The following is a 27,602-nucleotide window of genomic DNA, read 5'->3' as shown; positions in this document are numbered from 1 at the left end:
GTGTGTGTGTGAGTTTGTGAGGTGTGTGTGTGTGTGTGATTGTGTATCGTACACGAGCAGTAAGTGACCAGTCTCCAGACAAGGCAAACGGAGAGCGGAGAGAGTCGTCTCAGAGAGAAGTAGTAGTAGTAGTGGTAGTAGTAGTTGTTGTAGTAATAGTAGTTCGTAATGTTGGTTTGAATCGCTTCGTTTGGTTGTTAAGTACGTGTGGGATGTTGGTTACCTGTTGGCCCGCTTGTTGCAAGGCTCGATGCGATTGAGCTAACTGAGCCACTACTGATTGATACTGAAGAGTGCTGGGAGTGGCTGAGAGCAGATGCTGACCGAGCGTTGAGGATGTGGTTGATGGATTGTTGGCTGCTGAACGGGGCTGTATAGACGGTGGTACCGACGACTGGATGTTGCTGCTGCTGCTGCTGCTGGCCAGGGCGTGCGGGCTGCGGCTGCTGCTGATGGAGCTGATGGTGCCCGCCAAGTTGGTGCTGCTGCTGCTGTGCAGCTGATGCTGGATGTTGGAGCTGCTGCTGCTGCGGTGGCTGATGCTGCTGCTGCTGCTGGTGCCCAGCTGCTGCAGCGCCGCCGACGATGCCGCCGCCGCCGCCGCCGCCGATTTGCCCGCTGGCAACGCACTGGCTTTGTTTCCACGCGGCTCGACTGGCTCGCCGCGCCGACCTGTCTACATAGGACTCTGAATTAACCACGAGATATTGCGAGTTCGGTGTTGAGAAGAACAGTTTGGCTTCATCAGTGTGGTTGTCTTTGTCGGCAGTTCATTAGTATCGCGCTTTTGGGATTTTTTTTTTCTTTTTGGTGTTGTTTTCAGCATAGAATCGTTGTGAGTAAACGACGAAAGGAAGGTTGCTTCAAGGAACAGGCGAGGACTTTTGGATGTATTAGGGCGGTCGAAGTAGGTATAGGGAATAGAATAGATAAAAGGGACTTGCACATCGAGTCACAACGATTGGACACATGCTTTGGCACAGTGATGACATCATACTTCCACGCGCGCCCTTCTGATTCCCACCACCACGAGGTTGGGTAGTGCAAAACGGCAAGTCATGCGTCTTGTTTGCTCTCTGCTGTGTGTGATGCTTCCTACCAAACTTCCAACTACGACAGGGACATACACACACACATTATATTCCGTCAAGGATGGAGAGCTCTGCTACGATTAGACGTGTACTAAGAGGATGGCAACACAACAACACTTACGCTAGTCTTACGGGGAACACACGACAACATCACAAACAGGGCATTTGCAAGGAATAACGGAAAGCACAACAAACGTAACGAAAACGGTAACATGTAGAACTGATCCCGGACGGGCAGTAGTCGCTCGCAGCGTTCCAGCACCAGCCACCCAAACCTACGGACGAGTCCACACCCATTCCATCTCCATCTGTTCTCCAGGCTCAGGCTCGATCTCACTCACTCACGCTCAGTGTACGCATCGTCGACCTCACCGGAGACCTCACCACTTCCGCTCGATCTCCGCTCCAGGGGTAACAAGGTGTGATTTCGTGTGTACGCTCGTGTGTATTTTAGAGAGTCTCGTGTACTGTTTTGGCGAGTGAGTGCTGTGGAGATGATCCGGGTTTTTTTTATAGTGCATTTGTACTGTTTTTATCCAATCGCTATGTTTTGGCAAACAAACCAAAAAGGGTAACAGAACGGTAAAGGGAAACGTAAAGCACGCCCGCAGGCACCGTTCAGCCGGAAAGCATGGCGCAAACGAAAAAACAAAAAGAAGAAGGACTTTGTGGAGTGCGATTCAAATGGCTAGCGATTATGGGGTAGAAAGAGTTTTCTAGCACAGGTGGATGACACAGGTTTGCACGAGTGAATGTTGCGCTGGCAAATCTACAGTAAATCATACAACATCGCATTCCACTCGCAACCTCTATGCGTGCAACGCAATCGCCACGCAGTTACAAGATGTGCACGGTCAGTCAGGCTGGTGGTAACGGGCCAGAAATCTAATTCCACTTTCTTTTACAAACGAGCAGCCAGTTAAAAAAAAAGTGAGAGAACGTGTGTGCATTCCTCTAGCCTTCTAAAAGCAGAAGGAAATTGGTTGACGCGTGGTGAGAAGAAAATAGTAACGAACGTTAGAGTGGCTGTGATGTGGGAAAAAAAGGGGCATGTTGAAGAAGATGAGAGCAGACGGGTTGGTTTGGATGTATGTGTGAGTGTGTGGAGTTTCCCATGTTATTTGGCACGTCCAATAGTTTTGGCATCTTCCGGTTTCGGGGGTTCGCCTGTGTGGTTCGATGAGTGCGAGCATGAGCATGAGTGAGTGAGCGAGCGCCCAAAAACAAATTGAGACACGAACAACCGTATGCGGGTACGGCCCTCACCGGAAGCATGGTTGATCAGTATTTGCTGTCTATCGATCACTCTTTTATTACTTTTAATTTATCATTCTCGCACACACACTCGAGCAGTTGAATGATTTGGATGGTGAGATGGAACGTACGAAGGAAGCGATCGAATCCCAACACAATTCGGTAAGCCATACAGCAATAACAAGAAGAAAAAAAACTTATTGAATGAAACCCAACGCGTTCGACATTCGATTATGGAGGCATTATTTTATAAAGCGAACATTTGCTAAGATTAACACACACGCAAACAACACACAACTAAAAGCGAAACACTTAAACTGGAAACGTGACTATTTTTATGTAAAATGGTGGCGCATGCATAAACCAATAGATGAAAAAATGTGATTTGATTACGATTGTACATACAGATAAACTTAAGGGATCTGAACAAGATCTTCAATTCAAAAACAAAATCAACTCCTCAGAAGAAGCTTCACCTTTTTTTTTGAAGCTCTATCCTCGCTCAATACCTATGTTCTCACTGTAAAGCTTTGCTCTCGCCAGGGAGCACCAAATGGACAAAGTAGCTCTGCCCTGAGCGTCGATTCTCAAAAGTAAGAGAACAGATGCCTACTTCTCTTTAAAAAAAAGTTACTTCAAATAATACATCTCTTGGCCTGCCATTTCTGGTTTTCTGTGACTTGATTTTATCCCTAGCAAGGAAGTCAGCTCTGCGTACGGGGAGGTGGTCTGGATGGGATTTGAAACCCGATGCTGCCGTGTGAAGGTCGGTGTGAAGTCCGGCATAGTCTCGGCCACCGAACTAACCCCTAAATACTAGTTGATTGTAATTGGATACGAAAATATTATTTTTTGGACCCTGGCAGTCAAGTATGTCCCAGGGAGTATGGCTGGGAGGCACAAATTCTAATAGAAACTGGACATCTTAGTGAGTTTCACATGCAGATAATTTGGAGTGTCAAATGACCATTAACTCATCACACCAAGAACAACTCAGCAGCCTTTTAGGATGTCTATAGTTCTCACGGATATCTAATTATTGCATATGGTCTAAACACTGATCCTGTATATTCAAATTCGTTACTTGATGGTAAGACGAATTTAAGAAGCTACATTCACTCTTTTCTTGCTCAGTTTTTCGTTGAGATCTATGCATCCTCAAGCAATTATCTGACTTTATTATGGGGTTTCAAAACTCTCTTGGGGACATTCTTCTGAAACCCATCCCCATTACAGTACAAAGTATAAATAGAACATATTCGCTCCGGGTCTGTCTCCGCTTGCTGAGTACAGTTTGAATGTACAAATTATTTAGATGTCCACAATAGTTAAGAAAAAAAGGTGCAGTGCATTAAAAACAACGGCAAAATGCATGAAACTGGAAACCAAAATACATTAGCGATAAATTAGAACAACCATACTGCAGGTTACTGCACAGAAACAAAGAAGATAGATGATACGGTAGTGCTTACGGATGGTTCGGGTTACGGCTCAACACAACGAATAACAGCGAGATAACGAACAGTGTGTAATCTTTATGTGTGTTTAGCTGTGATTTCGGTATTTTGTTCTTGACGAAGGAGGGTAGCGGTTTGTTTACGGTTTGTTTTTTTTTTTTACTGTTTATGCTTGCTAACGGGGCGCATAAGAATTACGTTACCTGAAGTAGGTGCGCCCGTGCCCGAACCCGGCTGGGGCCAGATCTGCAGCAAGTACTTCAGCACCGCGATCGGTTGTGCGTGATCAATCTCCTCGTTAGCGCCGACGCTCGCCGAATGTAGCATCAGCGGTGGTCCGAGCGCGGTCGCCAACGCCTGGGCAGACATTTTGTTACGCTCGGACGCGGACACGACCAGCGACAGATGGTCGAGGAGAAACACGAGAGTGGCCTAAAAGCATAGGGTCGATTAGACGAGTGGCGGGTGAGGGAGTTTTTTTTCCCCCTTTCTACTTACCCTGTTCGCTCGTGGCAAGCAGTCCAGAATACTGAGCATAAGTTTGGCATTACCCTCGGGATCGTCCGGCAGGCAAACACCTGGTTGGGAAGAAGAAAACAGATTGTTAATACGGATGCTTTGCACTGAGCGACATCACTACCTAGGGCATCCACCGTCATCTGGAAGAGACACTTGGTGAACAGTGGCTCCGGCAGTTCCCTGAGATAGTCCTTCAACACGCCCGTGATGACGTTAATGTCGGGCACGTGTTCCGGTGTCAGTTCAACGGCACGACTATTCCGCTCGAATGCCTCGCTGCAAGGTGAAAAGCTTCATTAGAACCGACGAAGAACGAGAAGAGATCGGATATCTTGAACTTACCGTAGTAATCGCTTCTTGGTGGCAGAACCACACAGACGATACAGACCAATAATGTCCAAACCTCGTCGCTCTACCTCCTCGACGCAACGGCGCAGTATGATCGGGACCGGAGCACTTCCTGGCGCTCCCTTGGATTCTCGCGTTACCACCGTCTCCAGATCAGCACCGAACAGAGCCGGAACGTTGCCTCGGAGGCTTGGCAGACCGCGACGCCGGAACAGTTGGAATGGATCCGTGTGCCGGAGTCGCAGATAGATGGTGCCTCTCGGTTCAACCTGCGTTCAAGAAAGTTGGCGAGATCTTCACTACAGAGCCAAACGACTCAAACGTTTTCAAGACTCACCTTAAGCGCTAGCTGATGTATCGGTGATTGTCGTAGCAGAGTCGTGAGCGAAAGCGCACCACGATAGCACAGCTTGTGTCGGTGCTGCGGGTCCCACGAGTAAACGAGCACGTCCAGCTGCTTGTTGCACACGAGATCCAGCTCGAACGATTCGTCCCAGTCAAACTGCAGATCGCCCGACCGTACCACCGTGCGTGCCTTGTGGATGCGGTCACACTCCAGCACACAGTACAGATCGCGTATGAGCGGCTGCTGTATCTGGGACGTTTCCGACATCGCGCGCAGACCGCGTCCGGCCAGCAGATGTATCCACAGCATGCCCGACATGCCGACCGCATCCACGACCGGTTTGTCCAGCTTGTACTTGGTGTACTCCGCCGGATTGATGTCGATCTGGCGGTGCGCTCTTGGCAGTGTCGTACTGGGCGTTGGTGCCGGACTCTGATGTCCGGCCAGTGCCGCCATAACCGATCCCGGCACTCCACCCACACCGGCGCCCTGCGTTAGCTCCAACAGTTGTCTCATGCGCCGCACACTCGGAGACCGAATCGAGGACGGTCCACCGATGTGCTGCGAGGACAGTGAGCGTACTGGCAGGGAAGACATGCGAGGACCTCCGGCCGCCATCGAATGACGGTCCAGCGTACCACCAACGACTCCACCACCTCCGCCCACCCCCAGTCCCGTCCGGCTGCTGTAGATGTGCTCGGTGTTCTTCAGCACGTCGTGGATGTTCTCCGCACTGCACGAGAACCGGTGGGCTCGCTGCTGATTGAGCAGATCCCGCGAAGCACGCATCTGCTCACAGATGGCCGAACTGCTCGGTGCTCGCCTCAACCACGCCCGATACTCATCCGACGTAAAGATCGACGGGCTGGCCGTGATGCGATTGCGCAGGTCGCGAATATCTCGCCGGATCGGCAGTGAGTACTCCGGAGCGGACACATTACCATCCGCTTCGTCCTGCAGCCGGTCGGTGATGCGCCCCCGAAGACCCAACCGTGTCGCACCGGGTCGTTCGCGCGGTAACGAGTTAAACTTGGCAAACTCAGGACCTCCGCCGAGTGCCTGCGTACTGCCCCGTCCCATCGTACCGCTGGCCGCCATTGCCGGATGATTGTAGTAGTAGTAGCTGGGCCGCGGTCCGATAGTCGCCTCCGTGTCGCTGGAATAGTCTAGCGCGGGACGTGATCGGCGTTGCAGTGAGGCAGTCGCTCCCAGCGGCGATGGACCGTACTTGGGACCCCGAGGTTGCGGAGGCGCATCGTAGCGACCGTATCGTCCGAGTGTACCGCCAGCGATTGGAGCCGCTCCGACCAAATCCGACTTGAGACTGGAGCGTGCCAGCAGCGGATGCCGTCCGAGGGACGCGTAGTCAGCGTACTCCACACGCGGCAGATGCTGATCGGATCCGCTGCGTGGGAAACGCTGATGCGACTGGCTCATCGCAACCCCGGCCGGGCCCGCCGACATGCGGCGGTTAGTGGTGGCCGACGGGTAGAACGCGTGTACCTTCTCCGCGAGGCTTTCGAGCGTCCCGGCATTTTGATAATAGGAGTGCGATGTCTGGAAGCCACCGTGCATACCCTTCGGCTGCTCCGTAATCACCGACGATGGTGGTGCCGGTGGTTTGTAGCCCCAGCTCGGTGTCTCAACCGAACCTGGTCCACCGCCTGGACCACGGCCCGCGCCATAGTAAAGATCCAGCTGTTCGCTCTGTGGACTGTAATTGTTTAGGCCCAGTCCGAGTCGCGAGCGTGACTCCGTCATTTCGCGCCCATCCCCGGTGCGACGTTCGCGGGAAGATCGCGAGGAGCGTGGTGCCCGGTCCGAGTCGTCCAGATCTTCGTCCCGCAGGTCGCGCTTGATAACTACGACTGGAGGTGGTTTTTGCTCGGGCCGAGACATCTGTGGCGGACCGGGCGAGTTTGCACCACGATTGCCACGCCGCTGGCGGATGGCCAGTACGAGACGGCGCGGTATTGACATGATGATTACCACGTCATCCAGAGACATTCGCGTTACGTCGACCAGATTCACGGCCAGAATCTCATCACCAACCTACACGGAACGAAAGAACAAACACACGGTGTTAACATTGTCTAAGCTCGTCTGTTGCATACATTCAGGCGCTGTGTACAGTAACTTGATCGCTAATATAATCTCTTCAAAGCAAATGTTTCTGCTGCATTAGCTACCCTGCCAACTTCCAGGGCACGCTCATCATACATTACCTCCTTACAAAGCCCCATCGGTCTTATGTCACTTCCATGCGCCCTGACGCAACAGCCTTATCACTTCATGTGAAGCGAAGATAAACAAAAATGCAAAACATTCTTGGCCGTAGCCCGATGGACCGCTGGGAAGAGGATCCCCGGGCAGCAAGCATAAAAGTGCCTCCCAGCACAAAAGCTGCCCTTTTCTTGCTGTTTTCTGTCTTCCAACTAAAAGATATATGTGGGTGTGTGTGTGTGTGGAGCTGGCGTGTTGCTGGCGTGATGCCACCGTGTAAAGAAAGCATTTCTTTTCAAGTACCCTTCAAACTCACAGCGCGACCCTTCCCGGGTGGGATGGGCTGGGTATTTATGAAAAGAAAACATGCACACACACACATATCCGGATACAGAGCCTTCATATCAACAGCCTCAGTAACATTGTTGACGTGTTTTGTCATCATCTACTGACGCGAGGCCGTTGTTGAAACATTGCTTCAAGTTTCGTGCCTTGTTGCTACTTGTTGTCTCACATTACAACACCAGGGATTTGGTGAAACATTTACCGAAAGGTGTTGCGCTTGAGTTGTTATAGTATTAGAGAGTTCATTTTAAATGCTTCTTTTGTGTGATTTGCGTTTTTCTTCAGGGTAATGGAATAGTTTACATAAACTAACAAACCAGTGCCACTGGCATACCAAACACCATTCCATGCTAAAGGTTTTGCTACTTTCTGGCACTATTGTTGGTGTGTAGGAAGCGGCAGCAGCACTATCAAAAGAACATGCTCACCATTTATTCAATTGTCCGGCCATCTGCCACATGCACAAAAGGATACCGCTTCTTGCCGGTTCAGGCCAACGAGAATGTCCTTGCACAAAGCGGCCGTTACGAGTAATAGCTCTATTTATCTTTCGATTGCCGAAGCAGCTTCAATCCAATCAGTCCTCTCGCCTCTCTATTTCTCTCTCTCTCTCTCTCTCTCTCTCTGTCTTCAACAACCAACGGCACACTTGATAGGCCGCGCTTGGTAGATTATTACATTTTGTGCCTTACGCTGTCGTTTATCCGTGTTTTTTGCGTCTCCCATTTTCCAGGGGCCTTCTGGCATGCTCGTCTGGTGCTGGGTTCGGTGCTGCCAGGAGCAGAAAAAAACGCGATACGACGACGTATCGGGCATTATGTAATGCGATTGGACGTGAGCGTAAAAACCCTTTCAGCAAGAAACCAACCACATCGATGGAGACGCCTGGTCTTTCTCGTGGTCGGGCGTGTAGTAGCATGGACTATACGGTAAAAGAGAAGAAAAACAGAAACACCTTCTCCAGAGCGTGGCTTAAAGAAGTTGTGAAGCAACAATATAGATGCCCGAAATAGTGCCCATTAAAGTTTCCATTTTGGGCAAGCTTTTATTTCGTGAGTATCGCCATATTTGTACGGTTAACTATTTTATGGAAAAATTACAAATGTATCACAATAGAGCAAAGTACCACATGGAAAACTTCCACCGTCATTCCACTGCAAAAGCAATCAAACGTGAAAACCGCATACCGAGCGACCACATCAAATGAGAACCATTTGCAAACCCGAACCATATTCACCATCATCACAACAAAAACGGGACACGACCGAACGAACCGTCCACTTGCCACAACCACAAGGACTATGATACCATCATGGCGCTACCATGCAAGGTACCATTTGGTTGGAAAACTTTTAATTAATACTTTTATACCATCATAATGGTAGTATTATTGACTGCAATTACAATGTGCGAATGGTAGCGGCAAGTATTTGGCTTCTAGTAACAGACAGACTAAGCTACCCTCAAATCTTGGCCGGCGCCGGTGGGAGACGTTATTTGAAGTTGGGTTTTGTTGTGCACCGTTGGACAACCACGAATAATTACTATTATTACCGAACGGGAGAACGTATTCAATGTTTTAATGTTCGGTTTAAACTTTTATCGGTCGACGTTTTTGGAAAAAGGCTGCTGGTAACTTTTAGGCCAACTTTTGTGAGGAAAATTTGTGAGGCTTTCTTTAATTTAATTTTAAACCCTCTATATTCATTCGCTCTCTCTCTCTTCTTGGCCTAACGACCTCTGATAGGTCATGTCTGTCAATTCTGGCTTACTAGACTTAATTATACCTTGTACTGGGATAGTTAGCCCTCACTTAGAGGAGACGGCCCCGATGAGATTTGATCTCGGGTCTTGTCCTGTGAACATCGGCGCCGTTATTGCCTTCACCATCGGTTCGCTCCATTTACCCTTTAACACCTTAAACTCAACACTTTTGCGAGTGTAATTCGTCCACCATTCCATACCCGCGAATGTTAGGCTAAATGCTAATCTTTACATCAAAAACATAACTTTTCCGTATAAGGTACGAGTGGAACATTTAATGAAAATTACCATGTTAAAATTTCCGATCTTTCCACCAAATCCCACATCTCTGCTCACCTTGTTACCGAACAAGAAACTTTTACAGAACAAACACGTCGGAAATGAATACCCGATTTACAAGAAAACTATTTTCCCTCGTGTTTTATGCTAGTGTCAAGTTGAACGGTAGCTGACACTTGTTTGCCAAGGAACAAAGTATTTAATAATTTTCATCTTCAACACGGCTAATACATATTGCACGAGGTGAAGTGATTCATTTTGAAGGTTCTTTTAATTAAAATCTGGTCTGATTCGGGCACATTTTCATCTGCTCGAAATTATAACCCAAGCAACCAAACCCGTGTGGCCAGCAGATAGTCCGTCCGTCCGCGGCGTCGGATAGAATGTCAAAAATGTTCATTTTCCTCATTTTAGCAAAGTTTTTTTGTTGTGCTGGCAAAAACTTACTCTTTATGAATTCTTTCTTGATCGGTGCAATATGACCGACCGGGGTGGAAATATTTCACGAAAAATGTGATCGTTTGCCCATGCGCTGACGCTGATCTCAGCCTCAGAAGTACTATTTTGTTTTTTGCTTGACTGGTGCTCCTCAGTTTGTCCATCTCTAAGCAGATAAATACTAATTTAATGCCCGACAGCATTCGCACTTCCTTCGCTAATTGGCGTTTAATTGAAATTTCCATCCAACCGTAAGCCACGGTGTAGGACAGGTTTGTTCACCTCCGTTTCGTACTTACCCGCAGGCAACCGCTGTTGTAAACGGCCGACTCTAAAGCTATCCTAGATATGAACACGCCATCCGACCGGTCCGCACCGTTGCCTTCGCGGATGTACAGTCCCAGTGTTTGGCCCGGCCGTTTGACGATCTCCACCAGCTGTGAACAGTAGACAAGAGGAGCAAAAAATGGCAGTTGTTTTAGAAAAAGTTTTGCAAAAAAGGAATTCCTCACTGCTCCGCTTGACTTGCTCGAACCTACCTGAACAGTGTGCCTGGCGTCACTCTTGTTGAGGAACTTCTGCCCCGCATCGATGGCCTGCCGACTGCCCATACATCGAGGCTCCAGGATACGAACTATCATTTCGCCCCTTCGCTCCACCACCTAGACAACAGCGAGGTTGGAAAGAAGGAAAGAAATCAGGAAAACAAGAAAGCATTACTCAATGTTGGACCTTAGAAGCAGTGAAAAATATCCCGCACATCAATATGGCAACCTGGGAGACAGGCTAGAGGGAAAACGAGATTCATTTCTTTTCACTGTTTCCTTCTTCCACGAAACAGCAAAACTCAATTAGTGTCATCTTAAACTTTCGCTACGCACAAAAGCCTGTCAGTTTCTGTTCAGTCTACAAAAGAATGCCTGTACGATTTCCACCATTGGATGCATGACCTTGAGCTGCAAACCATCTTCAGCTGAAGAGCAAAACGCAAAACAAGCTCCCCACCACCATGCGATGTGTACGCCCGATAGTCGACTTTCGTTAAAGCATATCCTTATCTTAAGCATCCTTTTCATGTTTAGTTTTTTTTTTAACTGAGTTCAAAAGTTTAATCCAAACCGACTGACAGTATGTCTGTGGTCGACACGGTCAGCACTACATACGGTCGCTCGCGAAATAGAGCATGAAGTTGAATGGCTTTGATGTGGGCAAAAGGCCATCCAACGGTTGCTGATGAAGAGTGGAGCCAAATTTAACACAGGTCGCAAAACGGGCAAACCATAAACGAGAGGGAAACCAACAAAATGGCGTCAGTCAACCACTCGTCGGGCGAGCTATGTATAAGCATCACTCGAACGGGAAGGGACGGGTATGCTTTTGTTTTACGAACAATTATATTTCTGTCCAACGACAAAATAAGCATCTGCGCCTTCTACTCATGGCTTTAATAAAAAAGCTAAACTTTTACCACATTTACATTTTTTTATTTTCTACTGTTCTGTAAAAGGAAAATGTCAAAATTCTAGCAGACTTTTAGAACTGATGATAAACAATATAATTTAAAAAAAAGATTAATTCCTTGTTGTCTCAGAATCCTTATTAATTTTGTTGACTCAGAATCCTTATCAATCATACAGATTTCTCTTTCGTTTGTGAAAGCATTTTTTTTTCTTAATTTTAAAATCAGAATTTTAATGAATTATTAATCGCACAACATGCATCTCTAAACAAACCAATTAGAAAAATTAAATAAATACTATATCGTAGTATCGTATTATCTTTTCGATGGAGACGCCAGGTAGTTCACGATACAACAAAATCGATGGAGGCGCCTGGTTGCTAACAATTCATGTACAATAACGCCTTCTTTTCTGCCGCATCGAATTTTAACTGGTAAACATCTATTAACCATGCTCAGTCAAACTTTTTCCGTTTTCAGTGATGTTCTAAAGTGCTCAAAATTAATTCTTAAATTTATTTATTTTACGATTTAATTATGACGGCTTGTCGCCGTATTATAAACATCGCATGTGTTGACGCATTACAATTTCACCAAAACGTTACAAAAAAATAACATAAAATTAACAAGGCATTTCCTTCCTGTAATTATTAATTTTTAAATGAATCTTTTTTTAGAAAGCCTTGGCCAACACAGCCAAGAGAAAACCGCTGAAACACATTATTTCCGGTTAAAAGAAATCTTCAACTAAAAATAGACGAATCACCGTTCTTGTTTCCCGTATCATGCTTCCCTTTCCCGTCCTTTCCACCGAAAAAAACCTACTAATGGACACATTATCTCTGCATACACCTACCTCCAAAGCGGCCGCGGTGCTCGGATCGTGGTCATTCTCCACCGCCTCAATCTGCCGGAAGATCTCCGAACTGATGCCGGACACCTTCCGGAAGTCACCCTGCAGCAGGACCGGTTCCTTCGAACCCTGTCGCTGCTGCTGCTGCTGATGGTGTCCCTGCAGGCCCTGCTGCTGTTGCTGCTGGTGTTGCTGCTGCTGCTGCTGGAGAGCCTGCGCCTGGTGCGAAGGCATCGGACCCGGCGGTGCCCGCCCGGGGCTTGCAGTGAGGTCAGGCACAGATCTTCCATTTTCCTGTGAACGATAGGCATGATAAAAAAAAACGAAGACAGTGAATAGTGTGCAGCGAGCAGTACGTGAGTGTCGTATTAAGCCTATCACGATGATAAAATGTATACAAATTTTCCACCATTCGTACCCTTTCTAGGGCGTGAAATGTTTTCCCCGGTTTGCTCGTACGAAAAGGGGACACGAACCCTTTCCATTTTCTGTTCGCTATCGACGAGCCCTCGGGAAAATCGTCTTACGACGGGGTTTGGAAAACAGCGGAAATCGCGAACGATATTGAAAATTCACACCCCTTCGTTCCACTTTGCTCCAGCCTTTCCCGGAAGGATCCCGGGGATCCACGCATCCCTCAACCGCCGAACGGCGATGCGCCAACCGAGCGCGATGAACACAATCGATGATTAATAATTCAGCGCCTCCGTCACGCAAACATCCCTGTTTTCGGTGCCTTCTATTCATGCCAGAAAAGCGAAGGAAAGCTCGACCGTTAATGCAGCGGGCCGTAGTGGTTCCCTGGCTCGAAAGTTCGCTTTCACCAGCGATGGATGGTCTGCCGTTACATGATCACCTTTGCTCACTGACAGCGGCCGTTGAAAGGCAGATTGCATGTTTCGAAATGGGTTTCAACCATTTTGTTTTCTCACTCCGGGGAGTCTTCTTCTTTCTTTTTTCTATTGTATTCACCTTCCACCTTTCAACAGCTGTCTTCGCGTTTGCCAAAAGGGCACCCCGCGAGTACGGTTTCGCGTCTGCAAAACAAGTTTGTTTAAGAGTCCCGCAAGTTATTCGTTCCCTTTGGCACTTGACGTTGTTTTTCTTTTTCCGCTTCCGTTTTCTGCTGAGAAAGTAATTTTGTATTATTCATTTTTCAATCACAGACTGCCGGCGTTCCATTGAAAAAGGCGGATGCACAATCGATGCGAACAATGATGTACCCTTTTCCACGAACCGATAAAACGCACCATAATGCCCAATTAAAGCAATCAGGAGCGTAATTTTCATTCCAACGGATGATTCGATTCGAGTCGCTTGTGTGTGTGTGTGCCTCGCGTGCCTTCAAGCTGACGGCCAAGAGCGTACAGAAGCGTACGCCACTCTGCACATGGCACTAAATTCATCCACTTAGCTTCGTGTCGTTCATTCACCATCGAGCGGCCACTCTTTATCGCCCATCTCGGAACGCTTTGACATGCATGGGCCGAAAGTGCCTTTGCGCGCCTTTCCGGACCACCAAAGTGCGACCTTTAGCATCTGCTAAAGCCGGTGGGAAAAGCGCTGTTGGCCGATGTGTTGCGTACGGTAGTTTTGGTTTTATGCATCGGAAAACCATCTGCTAACGAGCCTAAACAAACAGCCTAGCTCATTCGCTCGGCATGGCACCAACAAGGAAAAGGTAAAATTGAATTTCTCGCCCCCCGTTCCCTGCTCTTCCTCCCGTTTCCTCCTAGCCCACCCGAGACAGTTTCCGGAGGATGAAAGTTGACCAGCGGTCCGGCCAATGGTCCGAGAAACTGGACGGCCCAGGGAAACGCAGCCACCGGAAAGAAGTGGCCGTGATTTGAATTGCTAATTCGCTTAAACGTCCTCTAATTGGGATACTTTTCCGGATTCAATTACTATCTAATCTGCGCCAGCAAACAGGCGGTCAGTGTACGGCGCGATCCGAGCCCGAACACCTCACGACGGAAGCACCAAGGTGACTGCACAATGCTGGCGTGTTCGCGTGCGCTCATTGCGATGCGTTGCGGATGAGCATCACGGGAAGCGTAAGTTGGCTATTTTGGGGTAATTCTATCTGGGCGTGCTGGGTTTGTTCGCACCACGCTATTAGCACTACCATTATCATCATCATCATCCATCCATCCATGATCATCGGCACCGTCATCGCCACGGTCGTCGTCTTGATGAAAAACGGCGACGAAAAATGACGGAGCTCGGCTGCTACATGGGTTTGCTGAATAAATATTGAATGGACAGCTGTGTACACATGCGTTAAACGAATGTTGACACATATTCTGCCACCAAACCTTTTGTCACACCAGAAACTTCCTGCTTCGTGTGTGTGTGTTAGTGGTGTGCGATGCTGATAAACGCGTGTGTGGAATATTTTAATTACCTTCCGAAAAGGATTTACATAGGTGTTATGACATTACCGTTGTTTAAGATTTTTGAGCTGTTGAAAATTCTTCTGAAGCATAATGAAAGTTTCGATCAAAAATATATTGATTTAGCTTTGATGATGCTTTTTACAAGCCTTGCAGTTCACAAGTATTTGTTGTAGAGAGATGTAGAAATATTCACCTTCATCAGTTAAATTATTCTTCTCAAATATGTCTTAAAGATAGTCAATCCACAAAAATTATTAATGATATCAAATTATGAAATGAAATTTTCACAGTAAACTAGACAGCCTTCGTTCAATTTTTAAAAGGTTTTTAAACGAACTAACACTACCAAATTACCATTACCAAAAAGGACTATCTGGTCTTTAGATAAGTTTAAAAAGATTTACCCATAGCATATAATATTGGCTGTTTTTATACTGTCGTGAAAATCTGAACTACAGAGATGGAAAATAAAATAAGACAACTGAATTTTAAAAAAACTCAATATTAGCCTTAAAAATTATTCTTTTTTTAACTTTTTGATCCACTCTTACTTACTTTCATCTTTCTTTATTTTCACCAGTCCTGTTTGGTTATTTAAGAAGAAAAATCAAAAGTTCTTTTGACTTTATTTATGTGTTTTTAGCTTTGCCTAATAATCAGTGGGGAATTTCCAATGAGGATAAGTGAGAAAATTCAGTCAACAAAAGACGTTTTAGTCTTAGGTTTATAAAAGAGGTAACAGTGATAAAGACCATAAAAGATCGTTAAGCCAATGAGGATAATTAACTAGATCTATCTGAGAAGAATAATACAAGAAAAAGACCCAAGAATATATACTTTTGAAGAGCTCAGCAGACCAATATCAGTACAAAGCACGACAGAGGAGAAGTTAAAAGTTATGAAAATGTCCAAGCACTGCATAGAAAGAATGCTTCATCACGAAGAAAATAATGTAGTAAAAAACACCCTTGAATATAAAGCTAGTGAATAAAATGTAAATATTATAAAATAATGTTACAGAATTAAGTTTAGAGAACTTTATTTAATTTTATTTAATTTTTAATTATTTTATAAAAAAAATACTTTTTTAGGAAAACAAAATCGATATTTAAAATATTTAATAGAAGTATTGAAAACATTAGATTCCAAATCGAATATTAAAGTGGTCTTATTGTATTGTCCAACACTTTAAATATTTCTCTATCACAATAGTCTTGTTTAACGAAAAATAATCAACTGTAATAACAAATGATTAAATTTTAGTGTAGTATAGGACATGAGTATTGAATATATTGTTTAAAATTTTCTTCTCTCTACACTGTTCGTTTTTTTTATTTTTTAATAGTATAATTCTTAATTCTCTTATCGAAATGCATATAAACTAATTGACACAACGAATCATCAAAGGAAATCTACAACTTGTCGTTATTACATCACGAACCTTTCATTTGTTAATCATTGAGGCAGTTGTGTTATGAGTAGAGAAATACTTTTTAAAGTTATTCTATACATTGGTAACAAGCAAAACTCAAGTCTTTATTATTCACTCACAATGAGAGTACAAAGAAACCGTTCCCGGCTGTCTCAAATGGACATCAAACCCAACTGACAGTCACTTCTACCTAGCTCACCCGGGACAAGGTGCATTTCAAGAGCAGGAGCAGCAAATATCTCCCACCAAAAAGAATTTATTTTTTACGAAATGTATCTGTTAGATTTTAAAATAGTCTTTGAAATAATAGGTTTGGCCATGATTAAAAAGTAAAAAAGATAATAATACACTCACAAAGCAATAACCTCAACACAACTTTCCAAATAGTCAGGAAATTTTGGTTTTAAAACGATCCAAATTGAAAATCAGTTTATTCTTTCTTATTTACTTCAATTATTAGACTTAGTCATCCATTAAATACCTCCTAACCACTCTCGTACACCGTAATCACTTAACCATGACACAACGTTTAGAATTGTTCGAAACTTACTTTGTAAGCCATTCCATTAACGTCCTGCGGGTCATGGTTTTTACGAGCTGCAGCTGCACCTGACGGTGTCAAGTGACCTCAGCCCAAACATCCATCATGTGGCACAGTGGAATATGTTTTTGCCTGCCTGCCACTTTGCCTTATCACTGTCCCACACGCTTAAGCCCTAATTACTGTCACAACTTTTTACCCGTCAAGTGCACGAGCGCGGTTGCTAGCGAAACAACAAAAACTGATTCACTGTCAAGAAAATCGTGAGCACTCGAGTAAAACATCAGTCATCAGTGATGCCATGGAAGGTAGCATTCGATGAACTGCTGAGCCGATTAAATTCAGCAACAATCATCAATGTTTTCTACCTGCAGCACTTTGCAGGGTTAATTTTGGCGAAAAAGAACTTTTAACTCATTTGCCAATTAAAACCCGACCTTTTCATTGTAAATGGATTTCAAAGTGTTCAGTTCATATGAAACGCCCAGTAGTTTGAATTAATTACAAATATTGCTTTAATTTCACCCTTTTTAAGGGGTCCATTTTACACCCTTCTGGAAACAAGTGTACTAAATTTTATGTTGGACGAACGAAGGAAAGGACCTTTTTGGTTATTCTGGAAACTGTTGTCACTTTGGAGAAAACTTTGAAAGGTAGTCTCAAAAATTCTTCGCAGGCTCGCAGACAATTCCATGAATCACCACTTACATTTTCCTTTAGCTCTCAGAATTAACCCGAATTTAAAAGGTTATTTTTGAAAAACGAGGAAACCTTTCCAAGACTTCAAATACTCAAATAAAGTCAGGCAACCATCCATTACCACAGTCACCAACTAGAGGAGCTCCTTCTCGGAACAAAACCTTTCACATGACACATTTACAACAAAAAAAAGGACCCCCAATTCGTGACACGTAAGCCGTGCAATGTGTACAGGATCGGTTTTTTAGGGGGTTGAAAAACGTGTTGGTGTTGGGGTTGGAGCGTAGCGGGGCGCAGGTAGCGGTGGTGTGAATGAAAATTCCACTGTTGAATAGAACCGTCATCATCGTCGTCGACGTCGCCGTCATCATTGTCGTCTCTGCGGACGGCACGAACACACGCAAGCGCGCTAGGAAGCTACTCGAATTTCCACGCTTTTCCCACACACACACACACACACACACACACTCATGCACGCACGGTAATAAAAGGAAAAATCGCGCGCATCCGTCGCTCATTTGTAGAACGTTCTTTGGAGACTGACGTGATTGGGAGAATGCGATGGCAAGAGAGAGAGAGAGAGAGAGAACGTTGACTCACACATACCAACGTGCCATCCTAATCACTACCACATGCGATTTCGAATGACGTTCCATTCTAAACGCGTCCTTTGCTCACTAGACGGTGAGAGAGATATCTCGTGAGCGAGAGAGATCCTTGCAAGGATGTGGAAGAGTTTCCCTTGCATGTGTTTGTGAGCGGGTGTAAAAAAAAGCCCCGAGCGGTACTGAATGTGCGTGACTGTGTCACACACTGGCATAGTTTTTCCAACGTTTTTCTTTCCCACACCCACCCACATTACGGTTTACAACCCCTTACAAGGACTTCCAGCAATTGTGGAATGGTGTAGAAAAATTGGATGAATAATGCAGCGTGGAGAACGCTACTCGTACAGCGTGGAGAAAATTGGTACAGCTTGCAGCTACACTTTTATTTCCGATTTGCCTGGGAACGCACGTAGAACGGAGCTTGGTCAATCCTCACCTTGCTGCTCCGCGAGAAAAAGCATCCGGTGGTGGCACTATCGCACATTTAATCCCCAAGTCACACTCGACGTCTTTCGCCTGCTTTGAATGCTATTCGTCTTCACCAAACACCGTCGGCTGCTTGCGAAACACTTCACTAGTTACTTGTTCCGATTTTTCCGATTAAAAAGCTACCGAATACTAGCTGTGTGCTACTACCACTACAAACCACACCACTACTGAGCACTCCGTTGATATGTCGTTGTTGGTTTGCTGGATATCCTTCTCCAGTCGATATCTTTGGCCCCCCGGATTACTTTCTGCACGATTTGTGCACGATTGTTGCGCGCTGCACACTACACTAGCTGCATCTGACACTGGCCTTATCCTGACGCTTCGCACCATTCGCTTGCCTTCCCCAGGCAGGAACAACGAACGATGGGGGACTCACGTGCATTACTTGCACGCACAAAACCCCTCACCAAACAAACAACACACAAACAAACTGCTACAACCGCTTGGCACACACGAATCGTTGCGAAATCGCACACACTCACTGGCCGTTCGCATTACACGCGGAGGATTGCTTCACCAAACCCACCGGAGGCACAAGGATTAGCGTGCGAACGTTACGGAGCCCTTGTCTGCAGACACCCTGCAAGCGGGTCACCTTCACACGCGGTTAAGGAACTTTCGGTGAGGCGGAATCTGGTTGGTCCCGCTTTTCTGGTTTTGTGGAACTGTGCTGTGTTCTACCCGCTATCTCTCCCCCCGCTTATACGTTAACGGATTGTGGACGGACACTGGACCTAACAGCTGAAGTCCAACAGGAAACCCCCGGAACACGGTTCGCTTTGCACCGTTTTTTTTTTTTGCTGTTGGAATATGGCGCTCACGCTCGGGCACTTCTAGAACCTGACCGACCGACCGACCGAGAGTGGATGAACTGGCAGCACTCCGGGTAGAAAGGATCTGTTCTCGGCACACACGGAGCCTACCCACACACTCGCGCTAGAACTTCGAGAACTTGTTTGAGGGAAAGCCCGGATGGAGCAACCGTGAGCTGGAGTTGGTGGGCGGCCTGGGACACGAAGTATCGCGTGTGTGCTGCACGAGCCGAAGCTAACAAACCACGACCACCATTCGTGTTACAGTAACCACCCACCAACACCAACCAACCAGCCAGACATTAAGGCTCTCTCGCTCTCCCAATTGCTCAGGACACTCTCCAAAGTTACAGACTAGCGACTGTATCCTTTCGCGTACCGTTGGACGAAGCAAAGGCTGCACGAAAAGTTCCTCAGCTATCAATCGCAGGCTTCTTACAAACACCACGCGATGTATCCGCGTTGTCAATGTGAAGGTGAGCGTAACTCACCGTGAGTGGGTGTTGGTGAAGGCGAGTAGACAAGAACCCCTCTCCCCCCCCCCCTCCCACTATCCCTTCCTTGGGGCCCAGTAATGAAGGTAGTATCCTGCTCCGGCAGCGTGTGTGCACTTCAAAATGGAGTGTTGCGTGCGTCCGTGGGCGTGTGTGCGTGTGTGCCGCGTGTCACGAGATACATTCGGAGCGAGCGTGACATTCGCATGCAAACGTCCCAGTCCCGCCTTCAGCAACTTACACAGACGTTGACATCGATACCGTGACCCTACCTAAACGTAATCTTGAAAACCTTTCTCGCTTCGATCCCCTCATTACCATTCCTTCTTCCCCCCTATTTCCAAACCGTCTCTGAAGTTCGAACACCGACGCTCGGTGTTTGTGTGTTGGCGGTAATCAAACAATCTTCTCATTTCGCAGAGGGCGTTTCGAAGTTCGTGTAAAGTGATGGATTTAAATGTCATGTCGGTGGGTGCATTACATGCCAATAAACTTCAGCCAGAATCCGAGTGGGCCGACACGGTCGGGGGTTTAATGCCACCGATTTCATTCACCCTTGTTGGTTTTACTTTTGATAGACAATCAAAAAGGCAGAAACATGGGACTGTGTAGGAGTGGGTATGGGGCAGCCAGCAAATCTTTGCATGATGTTAATGAAAGAAACAGCTGAATCAGGATAGAACATATCTCATTCACGACTATATTCATGGAAAGCGAAAGCTTATCGTTATGTTGTAATAAAAGAGGTTTGTTTGACGGTGCTATTTCTAGAATATTATTTTTGGAAGAGCCAATACCATTCAAATTTTTCTCGAAAATCATGAATTTTGTTTGTTATCACAAGGAGAAGCTTAAATCTGAACATAAAAGGTGGGAGACGCGTAATTCAACAGATTTTGAGGTCTCATTTTCAAGCCAAGGCTTGAGTCAGCTTTGGAGAACTGATTTTTTGCAACTGAGAATGACGGAAGAGGAATATGCCCATCACTACCTTAGGCCTTAATTATTTGTCGGGTGACAACGGTGGAGATTCTTAAGATGGATTATTGTGCTATTCAATATTTAAATTTTAAACTTTTAACAACTAAATCCTCCCAAGGACAAAATTTTGATAAATCTTAGTGAAAAAAATCCAGCCATCCAAACAAAAAAATCCATTTTTGCTTCTGTTTACTGTTGAGCATAGGAACTTGATACTGTTGATTGTCTTGGTTGTGCATGAGACTATCATCATCGGGACTGTCATCATTCAGATTCCCTCCTTCTTTCTGCCTTGAATTTAATGACTTGCATGCTTAATTTGTTGGTGGGTTCCTCGGTAGCCTTCGCTAAAAACACTTGTTTGTTCTATTTTCTTGTACTTTCCATCACAATATTCGATATTTCCTTCACGTACACTAAGACTAATATATTCTTGAGATAAAATATTCGAACAATGCTTCGATGTGAAACTTGAAAGGCGTTCTTGAAATTGGAAAAATTTATCTTTGCAAACTTTACCCCGGTCAACTACTAATCATGCTTGTGGGCGAATCTTTCAAATTGTATCCTATGTCGTTTAAAATCTTCTATTACGATTATTAGCTTTCTGTTCGATAGCAAATAGTATTTTTATAATGGCAATTTAACCTACAACTACTCAAACAGTTTATAGTGACGGTCAATTAGAAAAAGACCAGTATTTCCGATTTTTCAACTGCTTCTTTCGATGCTACAATAAGGTGCAATCAAACTAAAATTTAGCAAAAGCATCGTGAAACTTTGTACGACTTATAAAAATCTAACCTTTTCAATAGCAAAGCACCGTCTGGATTGTTTTAGAGTTTAAAAACAGAAAGAAGTGCTGCTCAAAATGATATAAATAGTTTGGTTTGCATGTTGTATTCGAATCAATCAATTATCCACTTAGAAATTTTATTTATCCAATACTCAGAAAAAAGCTCAGAATCAATTGTTCCTATAATCTGATAATAGGATCGTTTCACCAACATCTTAAACTAAACTAAAAAAACTAAGTCATATCGTTACAAATTGCCATCCTTACGCTTAACAATTAAATGGTCTTATTCTCCGTCAATTCTTATTGTCCGCCTCAGTAAAATCATTGTGACAGTCAAACGAAGATGTAGAATTGCAAAATGAATTTTCAAATTTCTTCAAGTGTCAAGTGTTGAGAGTGGGTAGCTCTCTAGGACTGTTATCTACATGTCTAAATTGTTGCCGCATAAGATTTGAACAGCATTGAAAATTTACAAATTTTGAAGAAGATATCAAACCTTTCAAAATACAATTCGAGCCAGACGTTCTTCATACATTAAACAAAAATTGCATAGCTCAAAGCATTTCAGGCCAAATAAAACAATTAATATTCCTGTTAAACATATTTCTTATGAAATGCAGTAAAATATCAATGAATCCACTACAACCATTGCCTATGAGGTACATTTTAGAAAAAAAAAACATGAAGAAAGCATCGCAATGGTTTGTGCTGTGCTGTAACAATTTCCAAAGAATCGCCTAAATACTTAATTCAAAACAACAGACTACATGTTTCCAGCTTTCCACGCAAAACAACAACACATCGATCCCCCGAAAGCCGAAAGGACAACCAAACATTAATCAGCATATTGGCGTGCTGGGGCAACATTTATGTTTCGGTGTTTGCAGCGTCCCTCGGTACGCTAATCGAGAGGCAAATTACAACGCTCGCACGGTTAATGGCATTATCGCTCTTCATCTTCACTGTCATGTGTCCCGCTGTGTCTTAACCCGGAACACAACCGCGCTTCTGTGCGAGCTGCCGCGCACCCATACAGACACCATTTGTCTGACCTTCGGGCTCTCTTGCCCACTCCAATCCATAAACCTCCTGAATCCTCCGGTTGGCCCAGGTTTTTCTACCACTCCCTCCCCTCCCCTCCTCCCCTGCCAGGCATTTTCCAATGCCAGCTAATTGACCGCCATCAATCAGATCGTTGGGCAGCGACTGATGCCGCTGCAGAGGAAATTATGCATTAACCATTAATGATCGCTGTGCGTGTCCGTGTCCATGTAGCGCGTGTTTTTCCATCCGAACAACAAGCGCCCGAACGCGAAGCAACGCAACAATGAAGAAAAAGCTCAAAAAGTGTAGCGCGAACAAAACAACGAACGCTCGCGGGATGCAGGAGGGAACAGAACGGATTTTACCCCGTTAATTAGTCGCTGATTATCAGTCATAAATTTCCCCGAGCCACGGGACGGGAGTGATTTTTGTGTTTTAATAAACATCGCTCTCACTCACCGAGCGTTGCGTTTCCATTGCCTAGCCCCTCCGGCAGGAAGGTTTATCGCAAGCATCCAATTCATGCTTACGCAACGTCAGCTGTCTGTCCCGCTCGAGAAGGCGCTGCGCCAAAGGAAAAAAAACCGATGGAAAATGACACCCACAACCGCAGCACAATCTTTAAACGCTTTATGGATGCAACTGCACAGCTGTGTTCGCATAATTTGCTCAGGGACATGGGCAGCTGGAGTCCTGCGCCGCATCCAGGTGCCGATATGTCGAACGAATCGCGGTTGCCCTACTTCAGCACACTTTACTTCGAGCAACAACATCAACAACAACGGCAGCATAAAAGACACCTGCCAAGGAGAGAAATGCGAACAAACAACCTCACACACACAAACACACGAAACGAGCGAAAGCAAACTATTCACACATTAAATCCCACTCGACCTCTTTCGCTATCAATTGCTCCAGTCCCAGGTTCTCCCGCGCTTGTGGACCGCGTCCTGCCAATCGCGTTTACGTTTCCACGTGAATGTGAGCCCAGCCAAAAAAAAAAAAAGAAAAACTGGGACTAAACAGCACCGAGAACCATCGTAATGATTATTGACCTGAGCTCTGTGTTGTTCACCGCCTCTGTTCCACACTCATTCGTCCGTGCACCGTAAGGATAGCTGGCCTTACGTTGAACCCCCGACGATGGAGGACATTCGATGTTTGGAGACGCTACACACACTCTCTTTTGGTCAGTAGAATCGGTGGGGGGGATGGTGAATATGAACACACACATACATGTGTGTGTGTGAGGGGGTGGCTGTACAATTGCTGAATACATTTTGCGTACAGGGAATACAACCGACCAAAAAAAAAAGGCCAGTGAGAAGAGAGTAAGACGATGAGAAATATCGATTACCGTCGCATCCCGTACAAATTGGAGCAAAACAGGCTGCGTTGGTGGAACGGTTTGTACCTTTGGGTCGGTTTAATTGTCACCTCGAAGGCCTCTTAATTAAATATCGTTTAATATAATTATTGAGATGATAAGAGCTCACTAAGCTATGTACTGAAAAATAACTCCAACATAGGAATGGGTTGTCTTTCAAAGCTTTATCGGTAGTGTACCAATAAATCAAACGAACACTGCAACACCACAGCTGCAAATCATCCTGCTGCCAAACGCTATCCCACCAGTCAGCCTTGTCCAGAATGTTATCCCGAACGCTGGGGGATCCGTTTTCTCGTGCATCAAGTGCGAGAGCATTCAGATCTCACTTCTAGCGAGACAGAGAGACCGTACAGGATCCGTTCAGCATAACTCTCCACGAATTCCAGAAAACTCTGGAGAGAGAGAGAGAGTGAGAGAACATGCGTATGTGTTTGTGTGTTGGTGTGTCGGGATGAAATTGGGATGATTTGGGAAGGACATGGGAACGGGACTAAGGCAGCAAGGCGAGTGACGAAAAGCGGAAGCGACTCGGTTGTACTACGCGCGGAACGGAATACTATCAAAAGTACGCTGCAGTCTACGTCAACGGTGGCAGGGTGGGTGGGCAGGATGGGGACGCAGGAGTGGGCTCGTTTGACAGTGTATTGCACACTACAAGCCAACCCATTTATTGCACCCGTGCCCAGTGCAGTGGCTAGGCCGGGAGTATGCGCTGGAGCTCGATTCATTGTGGGCGAGAGTTTGGAAACTGCAACTCAATCCCATTCTCTGTGCCGATGCTGCCGATGATGGGAAGAATGACCGAAATATCCTACTTGCGCGAGACAATCACACGTATGCCTCTTGCACACACACACACACGCACCACCAGCGGGGGGTGGGTACTTTCTGTACAATGTGCAGCAGTGCGGTACGATGTAATAATGCACCCATTTTTCCGAGAAAATCCTACCAAAACTCGGTTGGTCGGTCTGTCTCTCTTTCTCTCTCTCGCTCCCGTACATGCGTGTGGGTGGCACGTACGTACGATATAGTAGTACGGCGATTAGCGAATACGACAACGATCGGACAGTTTTCCCCGGCCCTGCAAACGAGCGTCAATCGATTCCGGGGCCCTTTTTTTCGTCGTTCATCTCTTCTTTTTTTTTCTTTGCTCGCCCCCATTCAATGAACATTCAGCAATCACGGGAAGAAGAGCAGCAGCGCGTGTGTGTGTTGGTGAGAGACACGACGTGATGTAGACGACGTAGCAGCAGTTTGGAATGAAATTCCTATGCATTTTTCATTTCGTGTCCTAATCTGAGCCGAGCATTCTTTGTGTCATTCCTTCACGGGTTTGGATCCTATCAGACGAGCTGTTTAACCGTGGCCAAAGTATGCTTGCTATGCTAATTTCAGTGCCCACACCGGAGACGGGAGCGATTTTTTGAAGAGATTCTTCACGAAAGCTCTTCTCTTTGCCCGAACAGCGTTCAAAGTTCGATCGGAGTTTTATTCATTTTTGATGCTTAAAATGCGATTGTTTACCATACCAGTCTGTGAGAAAAGAAGTCAGAAACGGTTTTTCATAACATTTTGGTCAAAAGTTTGGTAACTCTTGGCACCTTATCAAATATTATTCAAGTACTTTTTATTCTTCTTTTATTGGGTTGAAAGGGATGAACTGGATATGTTTGAATCATTTGTACTGTTACGTCCGAAGACGGCCTACGTTGTGTTTTTTTTTTTTTTTGTTGAAACCAATATTCTCTTTCAATTATTAGGTGGCTCTGAAAAGAGCCGATTGGATTGGCTTGGCTTCCCTCCGCGGTGTGATCGAGAATGACCGCGCTTTGCGATCAGCACCTCTTTTATAGCTTTCGGAAAAGAAGCCGAGTGTTCTAAATTTCTGCGACGAGCACTTTCTCGTCGCACGGCAGCTCACACTTTCTGGAACGCTTTGACAAAAGCGCTCCACACGGTTCGACTTCTTGGAAGCCGAGTATGGAAACGGCGGCACGTGTGGCGTGGATTCGTTATTGTTCTTATTGGTGCCTGTGTGCTCTGGATCCACTGTTGTTGTTATTTTAGTTCGGGATCGAACATACCGGCCACCTTTTGGGAATACATTTCCCAAAATTTACACTTCCTGATGACACTCCAATGCACAAATTTTGGAAACTGGACGTTTGATGATCCCATTCGCTGTACGAAGAGTCACGACACGTGTCACTGAATCTGGTCCAGGATGTTTTTCCACTATACGCGCCAAAGGCCACTTCACTGCTGGTAATTGCTCGTCTTTCACTATCACCAAATCACCTACATTCAGCTCCTGAATGCTCCGTTTGACGTTGCGATGACCGTTTAACGACTTCACATACTCGTTGCGCCAACGGTGCCAGAAACCCTGGGCATATCTCTGAACAAGCTGATACTGCGACAGGCGATTAAGCGGGAGATGGGATAGTTCAGGTTCGGGAATTACTTGTGGTTTCTTGAGCATCAAAAAATGTGCAGGAGTTAACGCCTCTAGGTCATTAGGATCTTGTGAAAGGGGGACAAGAGGTCTGGAATTCATATGGCCTTCTATCTTTGCTAAGATAGTAATCATAGCTTCGTAAGCCAACTGAGCTGCACCAAGCTGACGTACTAAGTGAGTTTTTGCCACCTTTACTGCAGCTTCCCATAAGCCGCCGAAGTTGGGAGCGCGAGGTGGAATCATATGCCACTGGATACTGTCTTTGGCCATATAGTCACTGATTTTTTCATTGTCACGCTGAAGAAGAACGTATAGTTCGTGCAAGGCATGTTTGGCACCTACGAAATTAGTGCCATTGTCGGAATACAAATGCTTCGGCTTGCCCCTTCTGGCCACAAATCTATCCAGCGCCATTAAGAAAGAAGGGGTACTCAGATCACTAACGAGTTCTAAATGAACAGCCTTTGTGCTCATACAAACAAACACTGACACGTAACACTTGGGAGAAGCTGCCTTACGGTGTGTTGGGCGCAAATAAAACGGTCCACAGTAATAGATTCCAACGCAAGCGAACACTTCGTTTACCGTAACACGTGACACTGGTAGCTGACCAATAGGTTGTGCTATTGGAACTGGATTGGCCCTTATGCACCGATAGCAGGTTCGAAGTACACTACGAACGGCCCGCATGCCATTCAGAATCCACACTTCATCACGCAGGGACGAAAGGGTCATTGTAACTCCACCGTGTAATGTTTTATGATGCTGATCCCTGATCAAAAGACGCGTAAATGGGTGAAATGCTGGCAAAAGAACTGGATGCTTCCCATCAAATGCCATATTTGATTCACGCAACCGGCCACCAACGCGTAATAATCCACAAGAATCGAGGAATGGATTCAACAATCGAATGGATGAGCTCTTTGTTAGACACTTTCCCTTTGTGATAGCGCGAATATCGTCTGAAAACACTTCTCTTTGCACCATATGGAACAGGATCGTTTTAGCCGACTGTAACTCTTTCACTGTTAACGAAGACGAAAACTGTTTTGGTTCACGCTTGCGAATATTGTTGAT

The 27,602-nt window shown here is 45.6% G+C and overlaps 1 protein-coding gene across 6 annotated transcripts in view; it reads right to left on the bottom strand.

The window, feature by feature from the left end:
* Positions 1–27,602, bottom strand: part of LOC118502670 (rho GTPase-activating protein 100F) — a 54,811-nt gene that overhangs the window by 13,466 nt on the left and 13,743 nt on the right. Inside the window, exons 1-10 of one of the 6 annotated variants that reach the window (XM_036035148.1) lie at positions 18,489–19,620; positions 12,380–12,670; positions 10,604–10,726; positions 10,364–10,501; positions 5,007–7,067; positions 4,664–4,938; positions 4,443–4,597; positions 4,301–4,380; positions 4,006–4,234; positions 224–688 (exon numbers count right to left, since the gene is read on the bottom strand). In XM_036035148.1, coding sequence (XP_035891041.1) covers positions 224–688; positions 4,006–4,234; positions 4,301–4,380; positions 4,443–4,597; positions 4,664–4,938; positions 5,007–7,067; positions 10,364–10,501; positions 10,604–10,726; positions 12,380–12,670; positions 18,489–18,536 — 3,865 coding nt within the window. In that variant the 5' untranslated portion in view covers positions 18,537–19,620. Of the gene's footprint in view, positions 1–223; positions 689–4,005; positions 4,235–4,300; positions 4,381–4,439; positions 4,598–4,663; positions 4,939–5,006; positions 7,068–10,363; positions 10,502–10,603; positions 10,727–12,379; positions 12,671–18,488; positions 19,621–27,602 lie in introns of those variants that run through there. The other 5 variants (XM_036035145.1, XM_036035146.1, XM_036035142.1 and 2 more) reach the window with 5 other exon arrangements.

Source organism: Anopheles stephensi, chromosome 2 (genome assembly GCF_013141755.1).
Source record: "Anopheles stephensi strain Indian chromosome 2, UCI_ANSTEP_V1.0, whole genome shotgun sequence".
Lineage (NCBI taxonomy): Eukaryota > Metazoa > Arthropoda > Insecta > Diptera > Culicidae > Anopheles > Anopheles stephensi.
The sequence above is the reverse complement of the archived record's forward strand: the minus strand, read 5'-3'. Positions and strand labels throughout refer to the sequence as shown.